Raw genomic sequence first — 23,573 nt, 5'->3', positions numbered from 1 at the left:
ACCACAGTCAAATCTTTATGTATAATTGTTTATTTGAAATAAACTTTATTTCAGTCCCACATTCTGTCTTTGGCTTTATTCTAGATAATGTGCGTTAATCTTCAGTTTATTAAATTATTTTGTTTCAGGGATAAAATATGATGTAAGATCTTAATAAACTTCCCCAACCTTGTCTGAGATAAAGACTTGCTCATAGTTCAGTTTGTAATCTTCATCTCAGTGATGCTGATGGTGTGTTAACTGCGCATGCGCCGCTACTGTCACGACTCAGGCGCTGCTGCAGCTGCTGCAGGTGGAGACATGGCGATGAAGGCGCTCAGAGGGATGGTCAACGGGGCCATGAGTGAGCTCTCCTCGGCGGTCAGCGGGAACAAACCGACGGCCGCCGCCGCTCCGGCAGCCGCTCCGGCCGCCGCCGCTGCCGCTGCCGCGTCCCGGGAGCACGTCATGGCCGTGAGCCGGGACTATATCACCCAGCCTCGCCTCAGTGAGTCCCTCTGTCTGAATATCTGCACGGCATCAGCGCAGGTAGGAGGATGCATCACTCCGTATATGATGCTGTTTATCAGTTAAAGGCTGGAAAACACGGTAGGAGTTAAAACAGATTACAGTCATCATTCTCCTGATAACTGTCAGTCATCAGTCTGTGCTACAGATGTGCACAGATGTTTGCAGATGTGCAGAGATTTTAGTCAACAGGCAGCAACAGTTTAGGTGCAGTGACTTCCTTCATCTGAGTGATTCATGTTCACTGAGCTGAAATGATTCATCGTTGACAGAACAGCAACAACAACAACAAGTACTTTATCAGAAAAAGCATTAAAATGTAAAAGACACTCAAGATATTATAAAAAGACATTTTAAAGGGTTAAAGTATAGATTCACAATGTTTCCAGTGTGTTAAACCAGCAGTCAGGTGTCTGTAATCATTCCTCCTGTTCATACTGGATATTAAAAGATCCTTCAAATGTGTTTTCAATGGAAGTGATGGAGGCCAAAATCCACAGTGTGTCCACACAGTCATTTAAAAGTCTCTGTGAAGCTTCTATTCAGCTTCAGCAGTCTGAGTTAGTCATATCAAGTGGATATCTGACACATTTACAGTCTTTTTAGCATCAAATTCCCTCTTTGTGTTTCCTCGGACAGTGTTTCCCTGTTGAGCTGCAGGTGGAAGTATAGTAACAAAAAGAGGAACTTTGGTACTAAAAAGACTGTAACGTTGAAAGATATCTACTTGATTTGACTCATTTGGACGCTGAAGCTTCATATTAGCTTCAGATAAACATTTTTTGCACAGAAGGAGGACTGTGGATTTTGTCCTCCATCACTTCCATTGTAAGGTCATTATGAAGGGATCTTCTAATGGTCAGTATGAACAGGAGGAATGATTACAGCAAGAAACACAGGTTTCACTGATCATTTGGGTTCCTGACTGTTGGTTTAAGACACACTTGAAAAAACTGTGAACTCGTCCTTTAAATAGAAAATAAAAATAAACTCACACAGAATGAGACAGATCAAACAGTGCAGTGAATTAAAAGTCCTAAATCTGATTTTATAAAAGGCAAACAGGATAGAAGTGAGAGTTGCAGCAGTTTTCTGGGAGTTTGTTTCGATATTTGCTGCATAAAAACTCAACGCTGCCTCTTCAGGTTTACATGATTAGTTTTGACTCTGGAGACAGAAAGCAGACGAATCCCATCTGAGAGGTGAAAACATGGCAGCTTATCAGGAATGTAAAGAAAATAACAATTTTGATAATCAATTAATCATATAAGTCACTTAAAAAAGACTCTATTTCAGAAGGATCATGTGTTCAAGGATTTAGTTTTGTTGAAGGTGTCAGAACAGAAAAATGAAGAAATAAGAAAGAAATAAGATACAAAAAACAGATTATAAAGCTGGAAGAGAGAAAGAAAAAACATTAAAAAAAACAATTTTAAATATTATATATCATTCAATAATATACAAAATACACAGAAGCAACATATAGGACTAATTAACAGGTAAGAAAGGTTCTGTGTGATTTGGAAATATTATTCATATTCATAACGTTCAACAGTATTTGTCACTATGAGCACAATGAAGCAGCTGTGAGAGGCGACACATCATCAGTCTGTGTAGATTTACATTTATTTATTTATTTACACACATAAACAGCAGAATAAAAACCAGATAATAGAAATAAGACAGACATGAGAGGAGATGTCAGTGATGGACAAACCTCCCCTCAACTAAAGAAGAACTGAAAACAAAGGAATAAATACTAAATAAATAAATATAACATGATTTAGCAAAATACAAAGAAAATAAATGATGATAAGAACAGAAGAGTTGACGGATCAGCAGCTGGCAGAAAGAAACAAGTCTTTGTTTATCAGTGTTATTTTAATCACAAAGATGTGAATATTTTCTGTTTATTAAATCTTCTCTGATGTTAAACTGAATATTTTTGGGTTTTTGACTGTTGACCAGAAAGAAACAAGACATGTAAAGATGTAAAGTTTGGTTTTGGTTTGGTGGCATTTTTTAAGGATTTTCTAACATTTAAACGCAGAATATGTAATTTCAGCCGCTAGGCGTCTCAATCAAAACAACAACAAAAGATGGAGTGTGATGACGGTGTGAAGTAGCAAGGGATCATGGGAGTTGTTGTCTTCATTGTTAAATAACCAGCTTCACCGGGATAGGATTACTCCAGTGTTCATCATTCACGATGTTTTTACCCGCAGAGGTCTCCTCCTCTCCAGAACAAACGGACCCGGAGATTACAGATAAAAACACTGAATAAAGCTGTTTCACCTAAAAAATCAGTGTTTCCCTGACGATGTGCGACGACCACCGGACTTCCTGGAGGGGCTGTTAGCTGAGCTGCTGCTAACGTTAGCTCTGTTTATTTCTCTTATAACTTTAGATCCAGACGTCCGACAACTAAAATCCTTCATCCGGCTAAAATATAGTTAAAACAACCTAAATTTATCATGAAAATGTGACTTAAAACTAAATAAAAGTCCATTTACAATAGCTTCTGTCAAACAACCACAACGCAGATGTATTATCTTGTATGTGTGTAAGTTACTCTTTGGTAGACGCCATTGTAGCGGACAAACACAGCTCCAGTGCATACATCTGTACTCTCTACTCAACAATATATGTAACATAGGTCTAGTTGTTTTTAGACATTTTAATGAAAATAATCTGTAGCTGCAGCTCTTCACTGAACAGAAGCTCAAGCTGCTGAACGTATGTGTTGTAAGAACCTGTGTGTGGGCTTCAGCCGGATAAAAATACTGTGTGAGCATTTCTGCCAGAAGCTCAGCCAGAAATACTGTGATATGTGGAGCTTTTACATAACTGTGTGATTCTTTTTTCATTATCGATTCATCTCACGATTATCGTCTCAATCAATTGTCTCAATCAATGGTTTGTTCTTTAAAGTATCAGATTCCCTTCAGTTCAAGATGATGTTTACAGATGTTTTGTTTGACCAACAGTCCAAAACCCAAAGATATTCAGTCTAATATCATGTTTACAGAGAAAAGCATCAAATCATCACGTCTGAGAAGTTGAAAACAGCAGATTTTTGGCTTTTTTGCTTCAGAAATGGTTAAAACAATTAATCGATTATCAAAATAGTTGCTGATTAATTTTCTGTCAGTAATTGTTGCAGTAGTTGGAGAAGTAAGAGACGTCTTGTGTCAAACAGGAAAACTTTAGAAACATATTCAGAGATCGGTCAGGAGAAGAAGGAGATGTTGTTTTAAGAATTTTTAACAAGACAATTGAACTTTTTTTTGATAGACGAACCATATCACAGACATTACCAGAGTATTGTTCTGTCTTTCAACATGTCTGCAGGGGATCTTTAAATCTGTCAGTCTGAACCAGGAGAGTCAAACTCTCAGTTATGTCCTTCAGTTACATCATGTTTCTATCAGACGGCTTCACGGTGCGAGACAACGATACGCTGATGGATACGATCATGTCATCATGCTCTCTGTCTTCACTCACTGGAAAACAGCTGAAATGATTAATCATTAATCACTTTGTTGATTGACATTGTGATTAATGTGATTTACAGCAATTTTTTATAATTTTTGTTCTTTTTTTTTTTAAAGCAAAAATGCCAAAAATTCAGTGTTTGCAGCTTCTCACATGTGTTGATGTCATTGAACGTCCATCACAGTTACACAGGTGCAAAGTGACGTCTTCAAATATCTTCTATCTAAATATCTTGTTCTGTCCAACCAACAGTCAAAAACCCCAAAATATTCAGTTTAGAATTATATCAAAATCAAAATAGTTGCAGATTTATTTTCCGTCGAATCGTCTCAGCTCTGATTTCATTAACCAAGCCGTCACTCAGATTGATGCCACCTGCACGTCTGCCTTCCGCTGACATTTGTGTTTTTATTGAGTGTCTCGGAGCTCAGAGCGAGTCTTCAGCAGCAGAAACACATCCAGCTTCTGTCAGTAAACGCTGCGTTTGCACTGTTGTCAACACGTTCTGTTTTCTGCATCCTCAGCCTATAAAACAGTGTCTGGAGTCAACGGTCCGCTGGTGATTCTGGATCAGGTGAAGGTAAGAATGACCCACCTCTGTGTTAATGTTTCCCTTTTCTGAAGTAACGAGTGCAGAGTTTCTCATATCAAGTGGATATCTGACACATTTAGCATCAAATTCCTTCTTTGTTTTTCCTTGAAGCTTCATATTAGCTTCAGATACACTTTTAAATACATATTTGCACAGAAGGCGGACTGTTTTAAGACAAACCCGTCCTTTAATTCTCATGAAAGTCTGATAATTCCTTTTTCTAAGAATTTAAATGACTTTGAAAAACTGCAGATATTCCACTTATAGAGAAGCTGCATCAGGTACAGCTTGTGACTTCACTAACGCTTCCTGCTGCGCTCCGACAGTTTCCACGCTACGCAGAGATCGTCCACCTCACCCTGCCTGATGGTACCAAGAGGAGCGGACAGGTGCTGGAGGTCACTGGGTCCAAAGCTGTGGTGCAGGTAATGTGTGTGTGTGCAGCATTTCAAACTTTTTACCAACTGCAAGATTTTAAACAGTGAAAGTAAAGAAAATGAAGTCAAACTAAACTTAACTGACTCTAACAAGCTATATCATCACCTATTTTTTCAAGTAGCTAATAGATCCTCAATATGCATCTAAATCTGACTCTAATATTAAAATACTGTTATATGCAGGTTGTTGTACAGACTGTAACTGAAGGATCGTGAACAGAGAGATGATCCAGACACTGGAATAAACTCACTATTATAAACTCAAATTACAAATTTATATAGTCGAGTTAAATTCAGAATAAAAACAAAAGAGAAGGAGTTCCTCTTCAAACAATGGGGATCAGTAATTGGTCGTTAGCTCGCACATTCACAGCTCATTCATGTCTGTCTGGCTGATGATTGGTCGACTGAATGTGCTGCTGCTTTGATCTCATCTACTGAACACAGTCAGTCGTCCTGACAGCCACAGTAATGCTCATTCATTACCCTCTAACCCTAACCCTAACCCTTACCCTCTAACCCTACCCCTTACCCTCTAACCCTAACCCTACCCCTAACCCTACCCCTCTAACCCTAACCCCAACCCTACCCCTTACATCTAAACCTAACCCCAACCCTACCCCTTACCCTCTAACCCTAACCCTACTCCTACCCCTCTAACCCTAACCCTATCCCTAACCCTCTAACCCTAACCCTACCCCTAACCCTCTAACCCTAACCCTAACCCTTACCCTCTAACCCTAACCCTGACCCTACCCCTAACCCTACCCCTTACTCTCTAACCCTACCCCTAACCCTAACTCCAACCCCCTAACCCTACCCCTAACCCTACCCCTTACTCTCTAACCCTAACCCTAACCCTAACCCTGACCCTACCCCTAACCCTACCCCTTACTCTCTAACCCTACCCCTAACCCTAACTCCAACCCCCTAACCCTACCCCTAACCCTACCCCTTACCCTCTAACCCTAACCCTAACCCTTACCCTCTAACCCTAACCCTACCCCTAACTCTCTAACCCTAACCCTAACCCTAACCCTGACCCTACCCCTAACCCTACCCCTTACTCTCTAACCCTACCCCTAACCCTAACTCCAACCCCCTAACCCTACCCCTAACCCTCTAACCCTAACCCTACCCCTTACCCTCTAACCCTAACCCTTACCCTCTAACCCTAACCCTACCCCTAACCCTCTAACCCTAACCCTAACCCTTACCCTCTAACCCTAACCCTACCCCTAACCCTCTAACCCTAACCCTACCCCTTACCCTCTAACCCTAACCCTAACCCTACCCCTTACCCTCTAACCCTAACCCTACCCCTTACCCTCTAACCCTAACCCTAACCCTTACCCTCTAACCCTAACCCTACCCCTTACCCTCTAACCCTAACCCTGACCCTACCCCTAACCCTACCCCTTACTCTCTAACCCTACCCCTAACCCTAACTCCAACCCCCTAACCCTACCCCTAACCCTACCCCTTACTCTCTAACCCTAACCCTAACCCTAACCCTGACCCTACCCCTAACCCTACCCCTTACTCTCTAACCCTACCCCTAACCCTAACTCCAACCCCCTAACCCTACCCCTAACCCTACCCCTTACCCTCTAACCCTAACCCTAACCCTTACCCTCTAACCCTAACCCTACCCCTAACTCTCTAACCCTAACCCTAACCCTAACCCTGACCCTACCCCTAACCCTACCCCTTACTCTCTAACCCTACCCCTAACCCTAACTCCAACCCCCTAACCCTACCCCTAACCCTCTAACCCTAACCCTACCCCTTACCCTCTAACCCTAACCCTTACCCTCTAACCCTAACCCTACCCCTAACCCTCTAACCCTAACCCTTACCCTCTAACCCTAACCCTACCCCTAACCCTCTAACCCTAACCCTACCCCTTACCCTCTAACCCTAACCCTAACCCTACCCCTTACCCTCTAACCCTAACCCTACCCCTTACCCTCTAACCCTAACCCTAACCCTTACCCTCTAACCCTAACCCTACCCCTTACCCTCTAACCCTAACTCCAACCCCCTAACCCTAACCCTTTAACCCTAACCCCAACCCTACCCCTAACCCTACCCCTTACCCTCTAACCCTAACCCCAACCCCCTAACCCTTTAACCCTACCCCTTACCCTCTAACCCTAACCCTACCCCAGCCCTACCCCTTACCCTCTAACCCTAACCCTACCCCAGCCCTACCCCTTACTCTCTAACCCTAACCCCAACCCCCTAACCCTAACCCTTTAACCCTAACCCTACCCCTAACCCTAACCCTAACCCTGTTTCATTTGTCTCAATTGTTCAGTCTCACACTTAAAATAAACATCATACAGGTGGAAAGTTCACAGGCTCATTACAAGACAGAATACACACATATATATATATGTATATATGTATACATATATACCATAGTAAGATGATTTAATGTGGGAGTTTTCCTTGAACCTGCTCCAATGATTTGATTTTTTAAATAATGAATCAACAGAATAGATGGACTGTTGTGTCTCTGTTTCGTCTGCAGGTGTTTGAGGGGACTGCAGGTATCGATGCCAAGAAGACCAGCTGTGAGTTTACAGGAGACATCTTACGGACGCCTGTATCTGAGGATATGTTGGGTATGATTCACTCACACAACACAGTAAACAAATCAAATCCATTCAGTTTCAGACTAAGAACTGCAGCTTTACATCAATTCATTTTTAGCTGTGAAATGTTTCTGTATATGTTGCCTATAAAAGTTTTAATAAAGGTCTGGAACTGGTAGGAGAAGACAGACTGCAGAGAGGAAGTTTGAATTTGCAGGACACGTTCTGAGAGGGTCCAGTGGGAGGCTGATGATGATGATGATGATGATGATGATGATGATGAGGGGTTGATTGAAGGGAAACAAGCATAATGGGGCTTGATGACATAAAGAGACGGAGCAGAGAAACAAGACATGAACAACTGAAGAGAAGAGAAACAGTTGCAGGACCATGAAAGACGACCTTCAGATCAAAGACGGTTCAAATGATTGATTGATTGATTGATAAAAAGTTTTCATGTTTGATCGTCTTTACAACACTGAATCAAATTAGATTTAATGTGGCTTTTTTGTCACTGATGCAGCCACAAGTTCTGGATTAAACTGAGATCTGGATTCTGACTCTGCTGTTCCTCTGCAGATTTGGTTTTCTTGTATCAGGTTTTTCCTCCAGAATTACTCAGTTGTTAACAGAAGATTTGTCTTCACTTTGACATGAGTTGTCTTTTTCGGTTGATCAATTTCAATAAATCCACATAAAGTCTTTGATTTTACTTTGATGCAGTTTTGTAAAACATGAAAACTTCCAGGAGAGGTTGAATACTTTTCATAAGCTCTGAAGTGACGTATTAAAACTGGATGCAGGTGTGTTTTGTGGAGAAATACGATAAGGTGTGTGTGTGTGTGTGTGTGTGTGTGTGTGTTTGCAGGTCGTGTGTTTAATGGATCCGGTAAACCGATCGACAGAGGGCCGGCGGTCCTGGCTGAAGACTTCTTGGACATCATGGGTACGTTAACTGTTTCTGCTCTATTTATAATCACACTTTGACTTTTAACTGTGAAACAAAGTGAAGTTGATATTTTTATATGAAAGAATTGCGGAAACTAACAACTAATTTTATTATCGAATAATAATCTGCTTGTTATTTTCTTGTTTTATCTATAAAAGGTCCGACAACAGTGAAAAATAATTTCATGCAGCCCAAACAGACGTCTTCAAACTGTTTGTGAACAGTCTCAAAGACATTCAGACATATAAAAACATCAAATCCATAAATTCATGTCGTTTAAAGCTTTCAACAGATAATGCAGTTATAAGCAGCTATAAGGGCAGTTTTAAATGTTTATTAATGTACAGTAGTAGTACAACTATTATAACGTCTTCTATTAGGACATATTTTATATTATTACAGCTGTATTTTACTATATTGTTGTTCATCATCTGTTTATACAGCAGCAAACACAGGAGTTATAGTTGTTGATCAATACATTAATAAACACTTTTATCTGCTGACAACTACATTATAGTGACATATAAACCACTTATTTACTGTTTATATGCTGATAATTAATGATAAATGGGGAGACATATTTTCCTATATACTGTATGTTTAATGTAGACAGATTAATTTAAACCGACTGCTTTTGTTGTCTGGCATTACTGTGATTTACATTACAGTAAATAAACCCTGGTACATCCCTGACTGTGTGTGTGTGTGTGTGTGTGTGTGTGTGTGTGTGTGTGTGTGTGTGTCTTCAGGTCAGCCTATAAACCCTCAGTGTCGTATCTACCCGGAGGAGATGATCCAGACTGGCATATCTGCCATCGACGGCATGAACAGCATCGCCAGGGGGCAGAAAATACCCATCTTCTCTGCTGCAGGGCTGCCACACAACGAGGTACACACACACACACACACACACATACACACACACATACACACACACACACACACACACACACACACACACACACACACACACACACACACACACACACAAACAACACGCTCTGTAATCACTAATTGCTGTTTAGTGTGGAAGTGGAAGGAAGCCTGTTAATTTCCTGACCGATATGTTTAGTGTGTCAGGTCCTCAGGGCTGAATTATAATTAAACGTGATTCATTAATTATATAATTTCCTTTTAATTACTCAGATTTAATTGAAAATAAAGAGCTTCTGAGATTTTTTCTTTAAATGGAGGCTGAAGATGGAATAAATGAGGAGAGCGTCAGATATATTTTCTCTCTCTCTGTCTCTGCTGCTGCAGATCGCGGCTCAGATCTGTCGGCAGGCCGGTTTGGTGAAGAAGTCGAAGGATGTGATGGACTACAGCGAGGAAAACTTCGCCATCGTGTTCGCCGCCATGGGGGTGAGAACTTTAGCTTCTGCTTCAGATGCTGCAGATTCTGACACTTCAAAGTCCCACAGTGAGCTTAATTTATATTGCACAACTCAAACAATAGCAGTAATTCAAAGTGCTTCACATACAGTAAAAAATTAATAAGACTAATAAAATACAGAAATAAGATAACAACAGAACATCACAGAAATTAATGTATAATAAGACAAACAAGTTAAAGACTTGATTAAAGTATTCAATTTAAAAAAATGATTAGAAAAGCAATTAAAAGAAAACAAAAAACTGTTGTGTTAATTAAAGTTTTTAGCTTTTAAAGGACGCTGCTGATGTTTGATGTCTGCTGGTCGGCTGTTTGCAGTTTAGAGACGTAGATGGAAAAAAAAAAAACTGCATCTCCAGTATTTTACTTTACAACCAGTTTTAGTTTAAACACCACAAATGTCACAAATTGAAAAGAATGAGCTCAAGCACAGACTCACTCTGCTGCCAGAAACTTTCTCGCTAAATTTGACAATTTTTAACCCTCATTTAGCAATAAATAAAGCTACTTTTTGAGTAAAGAGAGACAGAAATACTGAAATACTTGTTGTAATAATCATTAAAAGATGGGACCAGGATCAATAGATGTAATTATGTATAATTTACAAACTTTAATAAGTGGATTTAACACTGAGTTTGTTATCTGCTGTAATTCAAGGAGAGATCAGTTTGAGATAATAGTTATTATGACGTCACATTCAGAGAAATAGACGGCAGTAAATGATGGATCCTCCTCACGTAAATCTCTCTGTTGGCTGAAGTGTAACCGCTGGTTTGTAGCATTGTGTTATAAGAGGCTCAGACCAGGGTGTCTTTGGAGGCGACCATTTATTCCTGCAACTGACGACAGAAGTAAATAAAAGAAAATCCTCTGCCGGTCAGTTGTGATGCTAACTCAGGCTCCTACACAAATTAAATAACACAGAAATGTGTTATTACTGCACAAGAAGTTCAAGCTAATAAACAAACTTACACTCGTAATTCAAAGGAAGTGCACAACGTCGCTTACCTCTCCCATGAAGTACAACAAAAGGGGAGAGGTAAAGGCGGGTGAACGAAGGGATACAATGAACTGAGCCTTAAATGTTCCATATATTGATCCTGGAGAAGTAGCACGTCAGGATGAAACTATTTACAAATTTTATGTAATTATAATACATATGCTGCATAGTTGACTCTGTTACATAAGTACAAACGAACGTGAACTCGTTAGTAAACAGTTGCTTATTTGCACCTCCAGCAGTTACAACATGATCATCACATTGATAATGTCAATAATTACTTACGAGGTTCCTCAGGGTTCTATTTTTGATCCTTTGTACTTTCAATCTGGTTAAAGCTGCTTGAAATTATGTTTTTTTTGTCCACTTGTTTTCCGCAGAATAGTCTCTAAACACAACTTCTGTCATATTATCAGCTTATAGAGCAGTTGTGGCTAACATGTTAGCAAACAGTTGCTTATTTCCACATCCAGCAGTTACGGAGCAACATTATCATTCATGTGGAGTCGTGTTTCTGTCCACCTGGTGAATGTAAGTCCAATATTCACTCTCTTTTACCTCTGTTTTTGGTCTCCACCAACTCCTGAGGGAAATATCTGGCTCTTTAGCTGCTAAATGCTCCACTATGTTCACCAGCTAGTCTACAGCTAACTGTGTCTGTTTGGTGCTGAGAAGGTTGTGTACAGCGGCTTTTTATGAGAGCGCTGAGAGTGAACCAGAACAGTAAGCCGGACAGATAAACAATGAGCTGAAACACTAAAGTTATTTTCTTTTCTAATTAAATAAAACAACAGTCTCTCTTCTCTCGGCCACCAGGTGAACATGGAGACCGCCCGGTTCTTTAAGTCTGACTTTGAGGAGAACGGTTCCATGGACAACGTCTGTTTGTTCCTCAACCTGGCCAACGACCCCACGTATGAGCTTTCACTCATAACCTGCTTTTCACTTTAACATATGCTAGATTTTGATTAACTTGCTTGCTACTGATTCAAACTGAACACACCCACACCTCCGTTTTCTACCAAAGTCTCTCATTATGTTGTCGTCAGATTTTGTAAACATGTTTGTCATTGTCTCTAAGAGATTATCTGTTGAAAAAAATGATAATTTCTTCCACATTAAGAGCTTCTTTGGAGAGAGTTTGGATAGATTTAGCACACAAAAGGACCCTATGTTTACTTCTTACAAATTGCTTGTAAAATTTTAGTAATATCCTTTATTTATCTAACCACAGTGATATTACAAACTGAAATATAATAAAGTACGTTTTAAAATCTTTAAAAAGGGAATAAAAATAAGAATAAATGATTAAAAAGAGCACCATGAGGTTCATACTTTTACATATGAACTTTAGATTTTATAAGAAATGAAGACAAGAAGTGTGAGAACCAGATAATGTAAAGTTTTAGGCATTTTATTAGACAGATGTTTGGCAGTTATCTGTAGAAATATAAATTGTGTGTTCACTACTTTTTAGTTTCATGGATCATTAAATTTAATGATTTAAGTTGTAACATCTAAAGATACAAGTGTCTCCTTCAAATTTAAGCCATTAATTTGATGTTTACCTCAGAGGTTTTCACTAATGCAGAAAAAAGCTTAAACCTTCTTGTGTCCCGCAGCATCGAGCGAATCATCACGCCTCGTTTGGCTCTGACATCAGCAGAGTATCTGGCCTATCAGTGTGAGAAACACGTCCTCGTCATCCTCACTGACATGAGCTCGTACGCGGAGGCTCTCCGAGAGGTCAGACGCGATTTCACTGCATTTATTCTAAAATGACTGCAGGGAATCGGAGGTAAATCGGCGGATTTTCTCACGTGTGTGCGACTCGTCTCAGGTGTCTGCAGCCAGAGAGGAGGTGCCGGGCCGCCGAGGCTTCCCGGGCTACATGTACACCGATCTGGCCACCATCTACGAGAGAGCTGGCAGAGTGGAGGGACGCAACGGTTCCATCACACAGATCCCCATCCTCACCATGCCCAATGATGGTACACACACACACACACACACACACACACACACGCTGAAGCCAATGCTGAAGTACCTTAAAGTGCCATGACGGCCGCTAGCTGCTCCAACTGGCTCCCATTCAAACTTCTCTCTAGAAATACTGAAAGTTAATAATTGTCTTAATCATCATCATTGTCTCAATTATGGTCATTATGGTCTCAGTCTCTAAATTCAGGTCCTCTAATAAATGTGCTGGTGGTCATTTTGGAAATAATTTCTCCTTAATAAGATTTGAAGATGTAAAGTAGCTTTGATGTCTGCTGTGTGGGTGTTGACTGACAGCTGTGATTGACAGATTGATACCTGCTGCTCTCCCCGGCTCCAGGACTGAGTCGGACTGTTGTCACAATATTTCACAATAGTTCAATGTGACTTGATTATGATACCTGTCCTATTAGCACAACTTAGCTAAAGTAGCTAATGTTAGCCCAAAGCTGTGTCTCAAATCAGATACTTCCGTTAGTACACTTCTGTGTAGTACACTGCGTACTTACTAGCATAGTGTGCGAATTTCGACAGGGTAATGTTGTCTCAATTCAAACATGGCTGTTGTGCACTTACTAGAAATGATGATCACAAATTAGCATTAGCTAGCGTTAGCATTCGCGTCATTGTTCGTGCCACCAAATCATTACAGACTGCTAAATTAACCCAATAAACATACTGATGGCTTATATCCAACAACAGTATAGTGGTGTTTAGTGCTAAAAAACACATGTATAACTTACATTTGTATAATGTGGCGATGTTCACCGTAGTTACAACATCCTCGGCCGCCATTTCCAGTTTGAAAAGCGGTCCCTCCCCTTCTGCTACACAGCCAAGATGGCGACCATTGAGGGCGAGAAGTGTCCATTGTTCCACACTCCCCACTTTTTGACCATTTTGAGTGCACCATCCGGGTTCTCACAGTGCACTGCATTTTTCCATATTTCTCAGTGTGAACACACTTATGCATTCAAAATGTTAAGTGTAAATACAGAAGTATGCAATTTTAGACGCGGCACAAGTGTGCAGCACTCGGTGTTCCCAGTAAGCTAGCGTTAGCTTGAGTCCGAGGTAGCGGGGCGTGTTTCCAGAGTGTGAAAGGCAAAACCCTACACTCCTTGTTTGGGATGTCCTGGTTCCAAACAGAAAAGATGCCGCTGAACATTAGCAGCAACTCCGGGCTTCAAACTGGCTCCAATGAAACAACAGATGACGTCACATCTCGCTACATCCATCTGCAGATATCATGTATCTTGATGGTATCATGTATCTTGCTGCAAATAAGTATGTTAGAGGATGAGTGTGTTTTTTTTTAAAGTACATTTTTAAAGACATTTGAAAAGCTACGCATAGTACATCCTTTGTAAAAAAACTGTTAACCAAAAACTAGTTCCTACAAGCTGGTGAATTTTAGCAGGTGCTGGTCTCACCAATAGGAACTGGCAGCTAGTAACAATAAGAGCCAGTAAACGGTAAGAATCTTAGCTGGGCCTGGTAAAGTAATAAGAGCTGATGGTGAGAATCTGAAATGGTAATGTAAGAATCTAAGCTGGTAAGAATAGGAGCTGGTATCTGGTGTCACCAGGAGTAGCTGGTCAACCAGCTGTCAAAAACCTAGCTCAAACCAGCTACCAGCTGTCAAAAACCTAGCTCAAACCAGCTACCAGCTCAGAGCTCGTAGCTGGTTTGAGCTAGGTTTCTGTCAGCTGGTTGACCAGCTACCAGCTGTCAAAAACCTAGCTCAAACTGGTCAAGCTGGTTGCCGGCTACCAGCTTAAGCTGGATTTTTCAGTAGGGAAGTGCAGTGTTGTTCTGACAGTGTGTTCATGTGTCTCTCAGACATCACTCATCCGATCCCTGACCTGACGGGTTACATCACTGAGGGACAGATCTACGTTGACAGACAGCTGCACAACAGACAGGTGAAAAACACACTGAACAGATTCAGTCAGAGTTTCACCTCAGTTTCATCACCTCTGACTCGTTTTAGAATCGGGCTGAATTTCTGTCTCTGTCAGAAGTTTGGTCTGCATAATGAGCAGCTCTGAGATCAGATTTCCAACATGGCTGCTGTTATAAACCTTAGTGAGTTTGTTTCAATATGATTGGAGTATAAACTTTATTAGGAACATCTGTACAATCTAATGCAACCCTGCTGCCTCATGTACCTTACTGTTTATTACTGGAGAGCATTATGTTAAAGTGTTCCTAATATTTTTCCCCCCTCATATAATGTGGTGGACAAAACTGAAAATGTATAAGCTTCACAAAATTAGACTTTTATGGCAGAGCTGTTGTGTTTAGTTGCATTAGATTGCACAGATGTTCCTAATAAAGATGTGGTTCAGAAATTTGTTATAGAGACTAATTATGAGGGAATATTGTGAAGTTGAGTGAAAGTTGAGTGACATGACGTACTGTTTAACGTACATTTTGTTCAATATGCACCAAAACTTGCATTAGATTATCTGCATCTTCCAGACACTTCCAACTGCACAAAGTAGCGCCGGCTCACACTGTGTCAGTTAACATACAAAACACAAAGTGTCTGTCCAGCTTAATGACGAAAAGCATCATTAAGATACGCCGTGTTAAAGTAAAAGTTCAGTATTTATTCGCTTTCTGGCTGCGAGTTAGATGTTCAGATTGATACCTCTTCCATGTCTGTAGGCTAAATATGAAACTACAACCGACTAGCAGCGGGTTAGCTTAGCATAAAGACTGGAAACGACTAGCCCGGCTCTGTCCAGGTAACAAAATCCTCCTTCCAGCATCTCTGAAGCTCACTGATTAACATATTATATGTTGTTTACATTTACAATTTATTCATTTGGCTTTTGTCAGAGAAGCTTTTGCTTCTCTCCCCTGCACCTCCTCATGAAAACTAACGACAGTGTGTTGTGTTTAATATTGGCAGGTCTATGTTTAAATGCACTGAAATGCAATTCACGTCTTCACTTTGTTTTCTGTATTGTGATTTGATTTTAATCTTGCATGAAAATTAATTAATGTTTTAACGGCAAATAGATAAATAATTGTCCTTTTTACCCTGACATACTGTTGAGGTTAAATTGGACCCATTTTTATATTTGACAGCAGTAAAAACACATTAAACACTTTTTTTCTGTTATTATTAATTACATATTACAATGTTTATGATATTTCACTTCATTTCATTTTTTGATTTGCTTTAATTTGGGCATTATAAATCTTCCATACAACAGAGAGTCAGTGGAGGGTGATGAAAGGTTGAGTGACATGACGTGCTGTTTAACGTGCATTTTGTTTAATATGCACAAAAAACTAATTGTAAAAATGACAATTAACCACATGGGGATTATGTGCTGGACTATTTCTTTGCTGGGACCAGTAACTTCCTGTTGCCTGGCAACTGCTCAGAGCCAAGAAATAACCTGGCTCTGAAAGCATAAAATTGTTGAATTGAATTGTTGTCTTCAAACTATTTTATTGTATTTATTATACAGAGCAGCTTTCTACAGCTGCCACCTCTCTGACATGATGTTGTCTTCTCCCCCCCCCCCCCTCCGACAGATCTATCCTCCCATCAACGTGTTGCCGTCTCTCTCTCGTCTGATGAAATCCGCCATCGGGGAGGGAATGACCCGCAGAGACCACTCTGATGTTTCCAACCAGCTTGTAAATTCACACACATGCTCCTGCTTCACACTGCACATTCCTGCTTTTACCATCTCACTCTAAAAATGTGTGAAATGTGCGTGTGTGTGTGTGTGTGTGTGTGTGTGTGTGTGTGTGTGTGCAGTATGCATGTTATGCCATAGGGAAGGATGTCCAGGCCATGAAGGCAGTGGTGGGAGAAGAAGCTCTGACAGCTGATGACCTGCTTTATCTGGAGTTCCTGACCAAGTTTGAGAAAAACTTCATTTCCCAAGGTACACTGGGGCAGCAGCAGCAGTTACAGTTGTTGATAGAGCTGAAACTATATTTTATAATAATAATAATAATGTTATTCGTTCAAACCTCTGGACGCCACAGCGCCATTCGATTCATTCCAGCAGACATCATCACACTCACCGCTGTGAGTTATAGGAAAAGGTCAGAGGTCGTCACTGACGTCTAGGAGGCAGCAGCTGACCTGCATCTTCATTTATTAGTTATTTAGTTATTTAACATCTGTAGTCGAGCTCAGAGCTGATAAACCGTGACACCAGACCACAGACATGTCGGCTTTAAAAGCTCCTCATACAAACTGTGAGCTGGGACAGACTGGTTTCCAGTAACACGCACCTTTTCACTGGAATGAACTGCAACACAGCTTGTTTTGCGACTGTGATGAGGACAAACAGTCTCATTGTGATCTGGTGTATCTGTGACGTGTTCTCAGTGAGATTTCCTGAAGAATTAAAGCTTAATAATTAATAATAATAATTTTTATAGCAATGATACGAAGTGCTTCACAAAAAACAACCAAAAAAACCCAACAAATTAACAAACAAACAAACAAAAAACCAATTAGAAGTTAAAGGTGACACATGGCACATACGGGTCAGCAAATGCACAAATGCAAGTAGAGTAAGTAAAGTAGATTTATCGATGTTCTGAAGCAGACGCTGTATGTTTGTGTGTCCAGGTGCCTACGAGAACAGGAGCGTGTTTGAGACTCTGGACATCGGATGGCAGCTCATGAGGATTTTCCCCAAAGAGATGCTGAAGAGGATCCCGCAGAGCACCTTAGCTGAGTTTTACCCCCGAGAGGCCAAACGTTAACCGACACGAGCACACCAGCTGTGTCTCCTGCCGCTTCCATCGCTGCATACATACATACATACATACATACATACATACAGTGTAGTGTTGTACCGTCACATATGATGTGATGCTGTAACAGTCATGACACTCGTGACATTCATGTGGCCTTGACAACAACGCACCATTCCTGCTTAACAACCAGAAACAGACGGAGGAAGATATTAAAACAGATGTTTGTTTACAGAGTGAATGTAAAGAGCAGCATGTTTAACGTTGATCTGTTTGTGTTTATACGAGTGATGATGATGATGATGATGATGATGATGATGACATTTAGATTTTTGTGTCATGACTATAATTAGCAAATTAATCTAAACTTAGATAATCAATACAGGTAATGAGCCTCGTATTTGGAAAACAGCATCACTAATGAGCTTTTAAAAAAAAAACAACAGATTTTGATGCTTGGCGAGTTAATAAAGATCCAATCAGCTCACCAACAAATCAAAACAATCCAGCAACACCTGAGATGCTGGTTTACACAACATCTGCACAGCTGTGAAAAAATGCAGTTTGCAGAGCTGAAGAATTGATTTTAGCTTTCTGTCAGAATGATTCATCATCATAGATGCTCTTCAGGCAGCAATTAGTTTGACGTTTCTTTGAGTTTACATTAAATACACACAAATACAACACTGCAGTCAGCAGGTCCTGATATACTATTAAACTGTGGAGGATAAAAACACAGTAAAGCTAAACGCTCGTATCGATTGTGCTTCTCTCGAGGGGAAAAGGGGGTAAAATGGCAAAAGTTCCAGTCAGGCAATAAAAAAAACTAACAAACAGACAAAACAGACGTATGATTGACTATTTACCAACCATTTCTTCACCAAAAAAGTTTCAAACTTGTCTAATAAGTCACTGCTGGCTCTTTAAATTTAAACATATGAAAGTGGTATCAGTCTTCTCATGTAACTCTTGGCAATAGTAAAATAAGGACATTTCCCAAAATGTTAAACTGTTCCTTTACCCTGCAGAGGAATGTTTCTATGACTGGGTCCCTGCTTTTTGTTAGCCAATGGGTTGCAAACTATTTCACTGACCAACAGGTGGCGCCAAGAAATCTAGAAATGCACCAACAAAGGCAGTGAAGAAGAAGACTGCTGGACGTAAACAATCCAGATTTCAAAATGCTTAAAAAAACAGTTTTGCAAATGTTTTATGGGGAAGGAAACACACCCGACACGTTTGTTTAGACCTCCAGGATGCAAACGATGAGTTTTAGTGACACTGAAAGACGCTAAATTCTAAAAACGCTGTTTTTGTGCAAAAACAACCTGCGACCACAGCAGGAGTTTCAGCTCGTTTCTGTAAACACCTCCGTCCACATTAAAACGCCAGAACAGATAATTCTCCTCCTACTGGGCATGTGTTGGAGGACAGACAAGCAAGTCAGCCACAACAAAACCAGTGAAGAAGAAACACTATACTAGTTCCATTTCGGTGGCGGCTTCCCGACGTTTAGTTTATCGCAGCAGATTCCGACAGTTTGAGCAGAGAAAGGTGGTCGATTAGCTACGTCTGAACAATCTACCAATCAGAGAACAACATTCGCATGAAGCCGTCCGCCATTGTTGTTCCTGCAATGAAACGCCGCCGCGCTACCGCCACCATCTGTTTGTCAGATGGTGGCAGATGACAGCTGGAGAGAAAAATACACTTTTAGTCTGGACGGAGGGCAGAAATGCAGAGAAGAAGATGCGTTTACCAATTTAGCCGGTTTAACGTGGACGTGGTCTCAGATCACAGCCAGCATCACTCAGGGCGTTTACTTGCTCCTCAGTTGCCTGGTTACAGCTTTCTACAGTCAGCTGATTTCTTAACTGGGGTAGAGGATTAGAGAAACACGGTTTCTTGGTAGATCACGGTAGAGCGCTGATTTCTTTATCATTTCTATATCATGCATCCAGTCCCTAATCGGGTTTTTACTCGTGACAAAAGGCCGCAGATAGAGAAGGCAGAGCGGAGCGATGCGTCCTCTTATTTAAAATAAGTCCATCCAACTGAAACTGGAACTGACACAAAGTCACTTGTAGAAATCTAAAAAAGTCTGTTTCCCCTGCAGAATGTTTGACCTGGTTACTGAAGTGCAGGTAAACACACTGATGATGTGTTTTGTTTTGATGTCATGGTGCACTGGAGGTCAGATGTTAAACCACTGGAGGTCAGCAAAGACAAGATTTTCAAGGTGTTAAGTTACTCTTTAATATGCATATTTATATGTCCTTCATTTTTGATGTTTTGATGTATAATTTTGCTTCAAACTCTTGTAGAAATACAGCAAATCATGTGTGATTTACTCCAAATTAACACCACCACGTCATTTATTCTGTGGTCATGTGACAAAATAAAGCAATCAGCAGCAAATCTAAAAGAGTTTACAGTTGATCCGTCTAAACATTCTGCAGCTAATTCCCTGCATGAAGAAGAGTCTCACCTGAGTGCTCATTATGGAGGCGTTTTTTTTTTTTTTTAAAAAGTTTTGCTTTGGCGGTCAGCGCACATCGCCGTCCTTGTACGTGCGATACGACTGTGACACTTTGACAGACTTGTCATGTTCTGCCACAAGCTACAAGGCCTTGTTCTTCGGAGAGATGTGACTTTTACATTTGACATGAGCTTTGATGCACGCCGCCTTTTTCCAAGAAGCCATGTTTGTAACAGTGGAGCCGGGAGATGAAATCCAGTGTCTGAAATGAAATGTCCTTTGATGTTGTGGTTTCTTTAGATTTGTCTCCTTGTTCTTCTAGTGTGTGTTATTTGCTTTCTTTCGAAAAACGTCTATAAATGATATATTTCTGTATGAATGATGTGTTTACTGACTGATTTTAAATCAGCTTGCATGCATCGTTGTTGAATGTTTCCTGTCGGTGCCTCAAATATCAACTCATATGAAATAAAAGCTGCTGTCTCATTATTTCTGATCAGTTGTTTGTGTTTCATACCCGCATCTATAAACAACATATTTATGTGTCTCTTCACAATACAGTTAATTATCTCTCAAGATGCACCAGAGATTTGCTTCTCGTCCATCATAAGCAGGTTCATTGTTACATTAGAGTCTCGTTTCTATAGATATATAACCTGCAAAACTAACGACATTCCCATCAGCTGTAACTTTAATTAATGTACATGTTGCATTTTTGGGTTATTTCAGTTAAACGTTTATCATATTAGTTAATGTTACTATCAGGCTTTACAGTATAAGTTAAAGTTATATATTTTTTGTAGGAATAATTCCACAATATTCATATTTAAAACGGCTTCTAGTTCACTTCAAGACTGTTGTTGTTGTGCTTTTGTTTTGACTGTATTTACGTCCATGTTTCATGACATATTTTATTATTATTTCTTTCTAATTATTATCAATCAGTATTATTGACACTTTTATTTAATCGGGTAGTTATTTTATTTCATGTTCTTGTTAGTCTGGTGCAGAGATGTTGTAGATTCTGTGAGAGTCTTTGTTAGTGTTTTGTTGATGTTTTGTTTATTGTTTTATGTTAAATTTTTTTTATCATTATTTTTTAATTGTCTCTTAAAGGACCAGTGTGTAGAATATATACGGAACAGACTTGGCAGAAACTGAATATAATATTCATAACTATGTTTTAATTAGAGTTTAATCACCTGAAAATAAGAATCGTTGTGTTTTCGTTACCTTAGAATGAGCCCTTTATACCTACATGTGGAGCAGGTCCTCTTCCGCGGAGCCGCCATGTTTCTACGGAAGCCCAAAACAGACAAACCAAACACTGGTTCTAGAGAGGGACTTTCATGAGTTTCATGAGTTTCACGGCCATCGTAGATGCCACTAAATCCTGCACACTGGACCTTTAATTTTCATGTTTTTATTTGTGTTGGAGGACCCTTTTCAAAAATGAGATGGTTCACCCCAAGGGGCTTATAATCAAATTAAAATAAAGATTAAAAAAACATATAAATATAAAGAGTATAAAGAGATGAGTGTGAGACAGTGACCTGGCAGTTGAGAGTGCAGTTGTGCAGATGAGCACAGGGAGGCGCTGTTGCTCTGTGTGAGTTTACTGCTGCAGTTTCTCTTCCTTGTGAGGAGACTTTTTATCATCTCTGTGCGATCCAGTAATAAAATTAAAGGTGGGGAAATTTCACCCCACATTCAGTCGAAATGACTCGCCGCCTTTTCCAAAATACCAGCAGGTCATGCGTGAAAAGTTCAACTTAAAGATGAGAGTCAGAGTCAGAAGTGCCAGAAGCGTCTGGCGCAGACCCGTGTGGTTCTTTTTTTTTTTTTTTTCCAACAGGAGCTTTATGGAAGATGAAAGCAGGACTGCAAACTACAGCTAAACCCAAATACTAGTCACAACTTTCTGTGGTTGAGATAAAGCTGAACTGTTTTAATGTGGTTTCTCTTAAATTTGAATAACAACTGATGGTGTTGCAGCTTCAGATCGAGCTGCAGGTCTAAAGACATTTACAGAACACAAAACACACTTAGTTTTAACTGAATCATGATGCTCTGTTTACCTTTTTAACAAGTAGATTTCTTATTGAGAGAATAGAGGAGAATTTACATCTGTTTACATCTCTTATTATATCAGCTCTTCTTCTCTTTTACTTTTAAAGTGAACACACACATAATTAATAAAAAGACAAACGAGCAAGAAAAAGAAGAAGAAGAAGAAGAAGAAGAAGAACACAGCCTGTCATGCATTTAACAACCAGGACAAACACATTGACTTAATACAAAGTAGGAGACCTGAAAAATTGTGAACTCGTCCTTTAAATGGCACAATGTGAGTGATTTCATCAAATATCTCATATTTAGAATTTTCAATGTGATGAATCAATTAAAAGGATATAAAATCTAAGACTCACTTAATGCGAAATTAGTATACAGACCTCCATATCATCATCGTCATCATCGTCATCATGGCTGTCACTCGTTGGGGACATTTTTGTGACTGAAACTCGTCAGGTCGTCTTGTGGGGACATTTTTAGTGACATTGATGATGCCGATGATGAAATCTCAGGAAAGTTCAGCTGCTGGTGAACAGGTGACCTTCATCAGGCTGAAAACCACAGATTTACGAAGAGTTTAAAAAAGTTTGTTGGAACAAACGTCACAGAGAAAAGTCAGAGAGGTTTAGGTCCATCATACGACCGTGGTTACGTTTCTGCTCCGTGGTCACACGACGACGCCGACACTTTTATTTTCAGCGAAAAACTCAAACCAGGATTTACATATACTCCAAAATATGATACTGTTCTATGTGTGTATACAAGAGAGAGAATCCACCTGCCTGTCTGTGTGTCTGTCTGTCCGTCTGTCTGTCTGTGTGTCTGTCTGTCTGTCTGTCTGTCTGTCTGTCCGTCTATCCGTCTGTCTGTCTGTCTGTCTGTCCGTCTATCCGTCTGTCTGTGTGTCTGTCCACCTGTCTGTCCGTCTGTCTGTCTGTCCATCTGTCCGTCCGTCTGTCCACCTGTCTGTCCACCTGTCTGTCCACCTGTCTGTCCGTCTGTCCACCTGTCTGTCCGTCTGTCTGTCTGTCCACCTGTCTGTCCGTCTGTCTGTCTGTCCACCTGTCTGTCCGTCTGTCTGTCCACCTGTCCGTCTGTCTGTCTGTCCACCTGTCTGTCCGTCTGTCCACCTGTCTGTCCACCTGTCTGTCCGTCTGTCTGTCTGTCCACCTGTCTGTCCGTCTGTCTGTCAGTTCGGTCCCACTGGGAGTTTTATGTAAATCAGTTGTCTGCACAAACCTGTGAGGCGGCATTTTAAGAGGGAGAGATTTTCCTCCCTCAGGTCAGCACACACACACACACACACACAC

General features: G+C 40.4%; 1 protein-coding gene across 1 annotated transcript; it reads left to right on the top strand.

The window, feature by feature from the left end:
* Positions 1 to 300: 300 nt before the first annotated feature.
* On the top strand, positions 301 to 20,228 carry atp6v1b2 (ATPase H+ transporting V1 subunit B2). Its single transcript, XM_044334456.1, has 14 exons — positions 301 to 487; positions 4,527 to 4,582; positions 4,921 to 5,019; positions 7,568 to 7,661; positions 8,500 to 8,577; positions 9,330 to 9,469; positions 9,841 to 9,942; positions 11,790 to 11,887; positions 12,596 to 12,719; positions 12,814 to 12,964; positions 14,814 to 14,896; positions 16,527 to 16,631; positions 16,756 to 16,885; positions 17,584 to 20,228. The coding sequence occupies exons 1-14, from the start codon at positions 301 to 303 to the stop codon at positions 17,718 to 17,720; spliced, it is 1,584 nt and encodes a 527-aa protein (XP_044190391.1). The 3' UTR covers positions 17,721 to 20,228.
* The last annotated feature ends 3,345 nt before the right edge of the window (positions 20,229 to 23,573 follow it).

Source organism: Thunnus albacares, chromosome 18 (assembly GCF_914725855.1).
Source record: "Thunnus albacares chromosome 18, fThuAlb1.1, whole genome shotgun sequence".
In the NCBI taxonomy this organism is placed as follows: Eukaryota; Metazoa; Chordata; class Actinopteri; order Scombriformes; family Scombridae; genus Thunnus; species Thunnus albacares.
The sequence above is the reverse complement of the archived record's forward strand: the minus strand, read 5'-3'. Positions and strand labels throughout refer to the sequence as shown.

What these genes read in the sequence shown, in the direction of transcription:
- atp6v1b2 (XM_044334456.1), top strand. Translation starts at nt 301, where the DNA reads ATGGCGATGAAGGCGCTCAGAGGGATGGTCAACGGGGCCATGAGTGAG. An exon ending in GACAGCTGCACAACAGACAG is followed by an intron (nt 14,897 to 16,526) that starts GTGAAAAACACA and finishes CCCCTCCGACAG; the next exon opens with ATCTATCCTCCCATCAACGT. An exon ending in GAAAAACTTCATTTCCCAAG is followed by an intron (nt 16,886 to 17,583) that starts GTACACTGGGGC and finishes TTGTGTGTCCAG; the next exon opens with GTGCCTACGAGAACAGGAGC.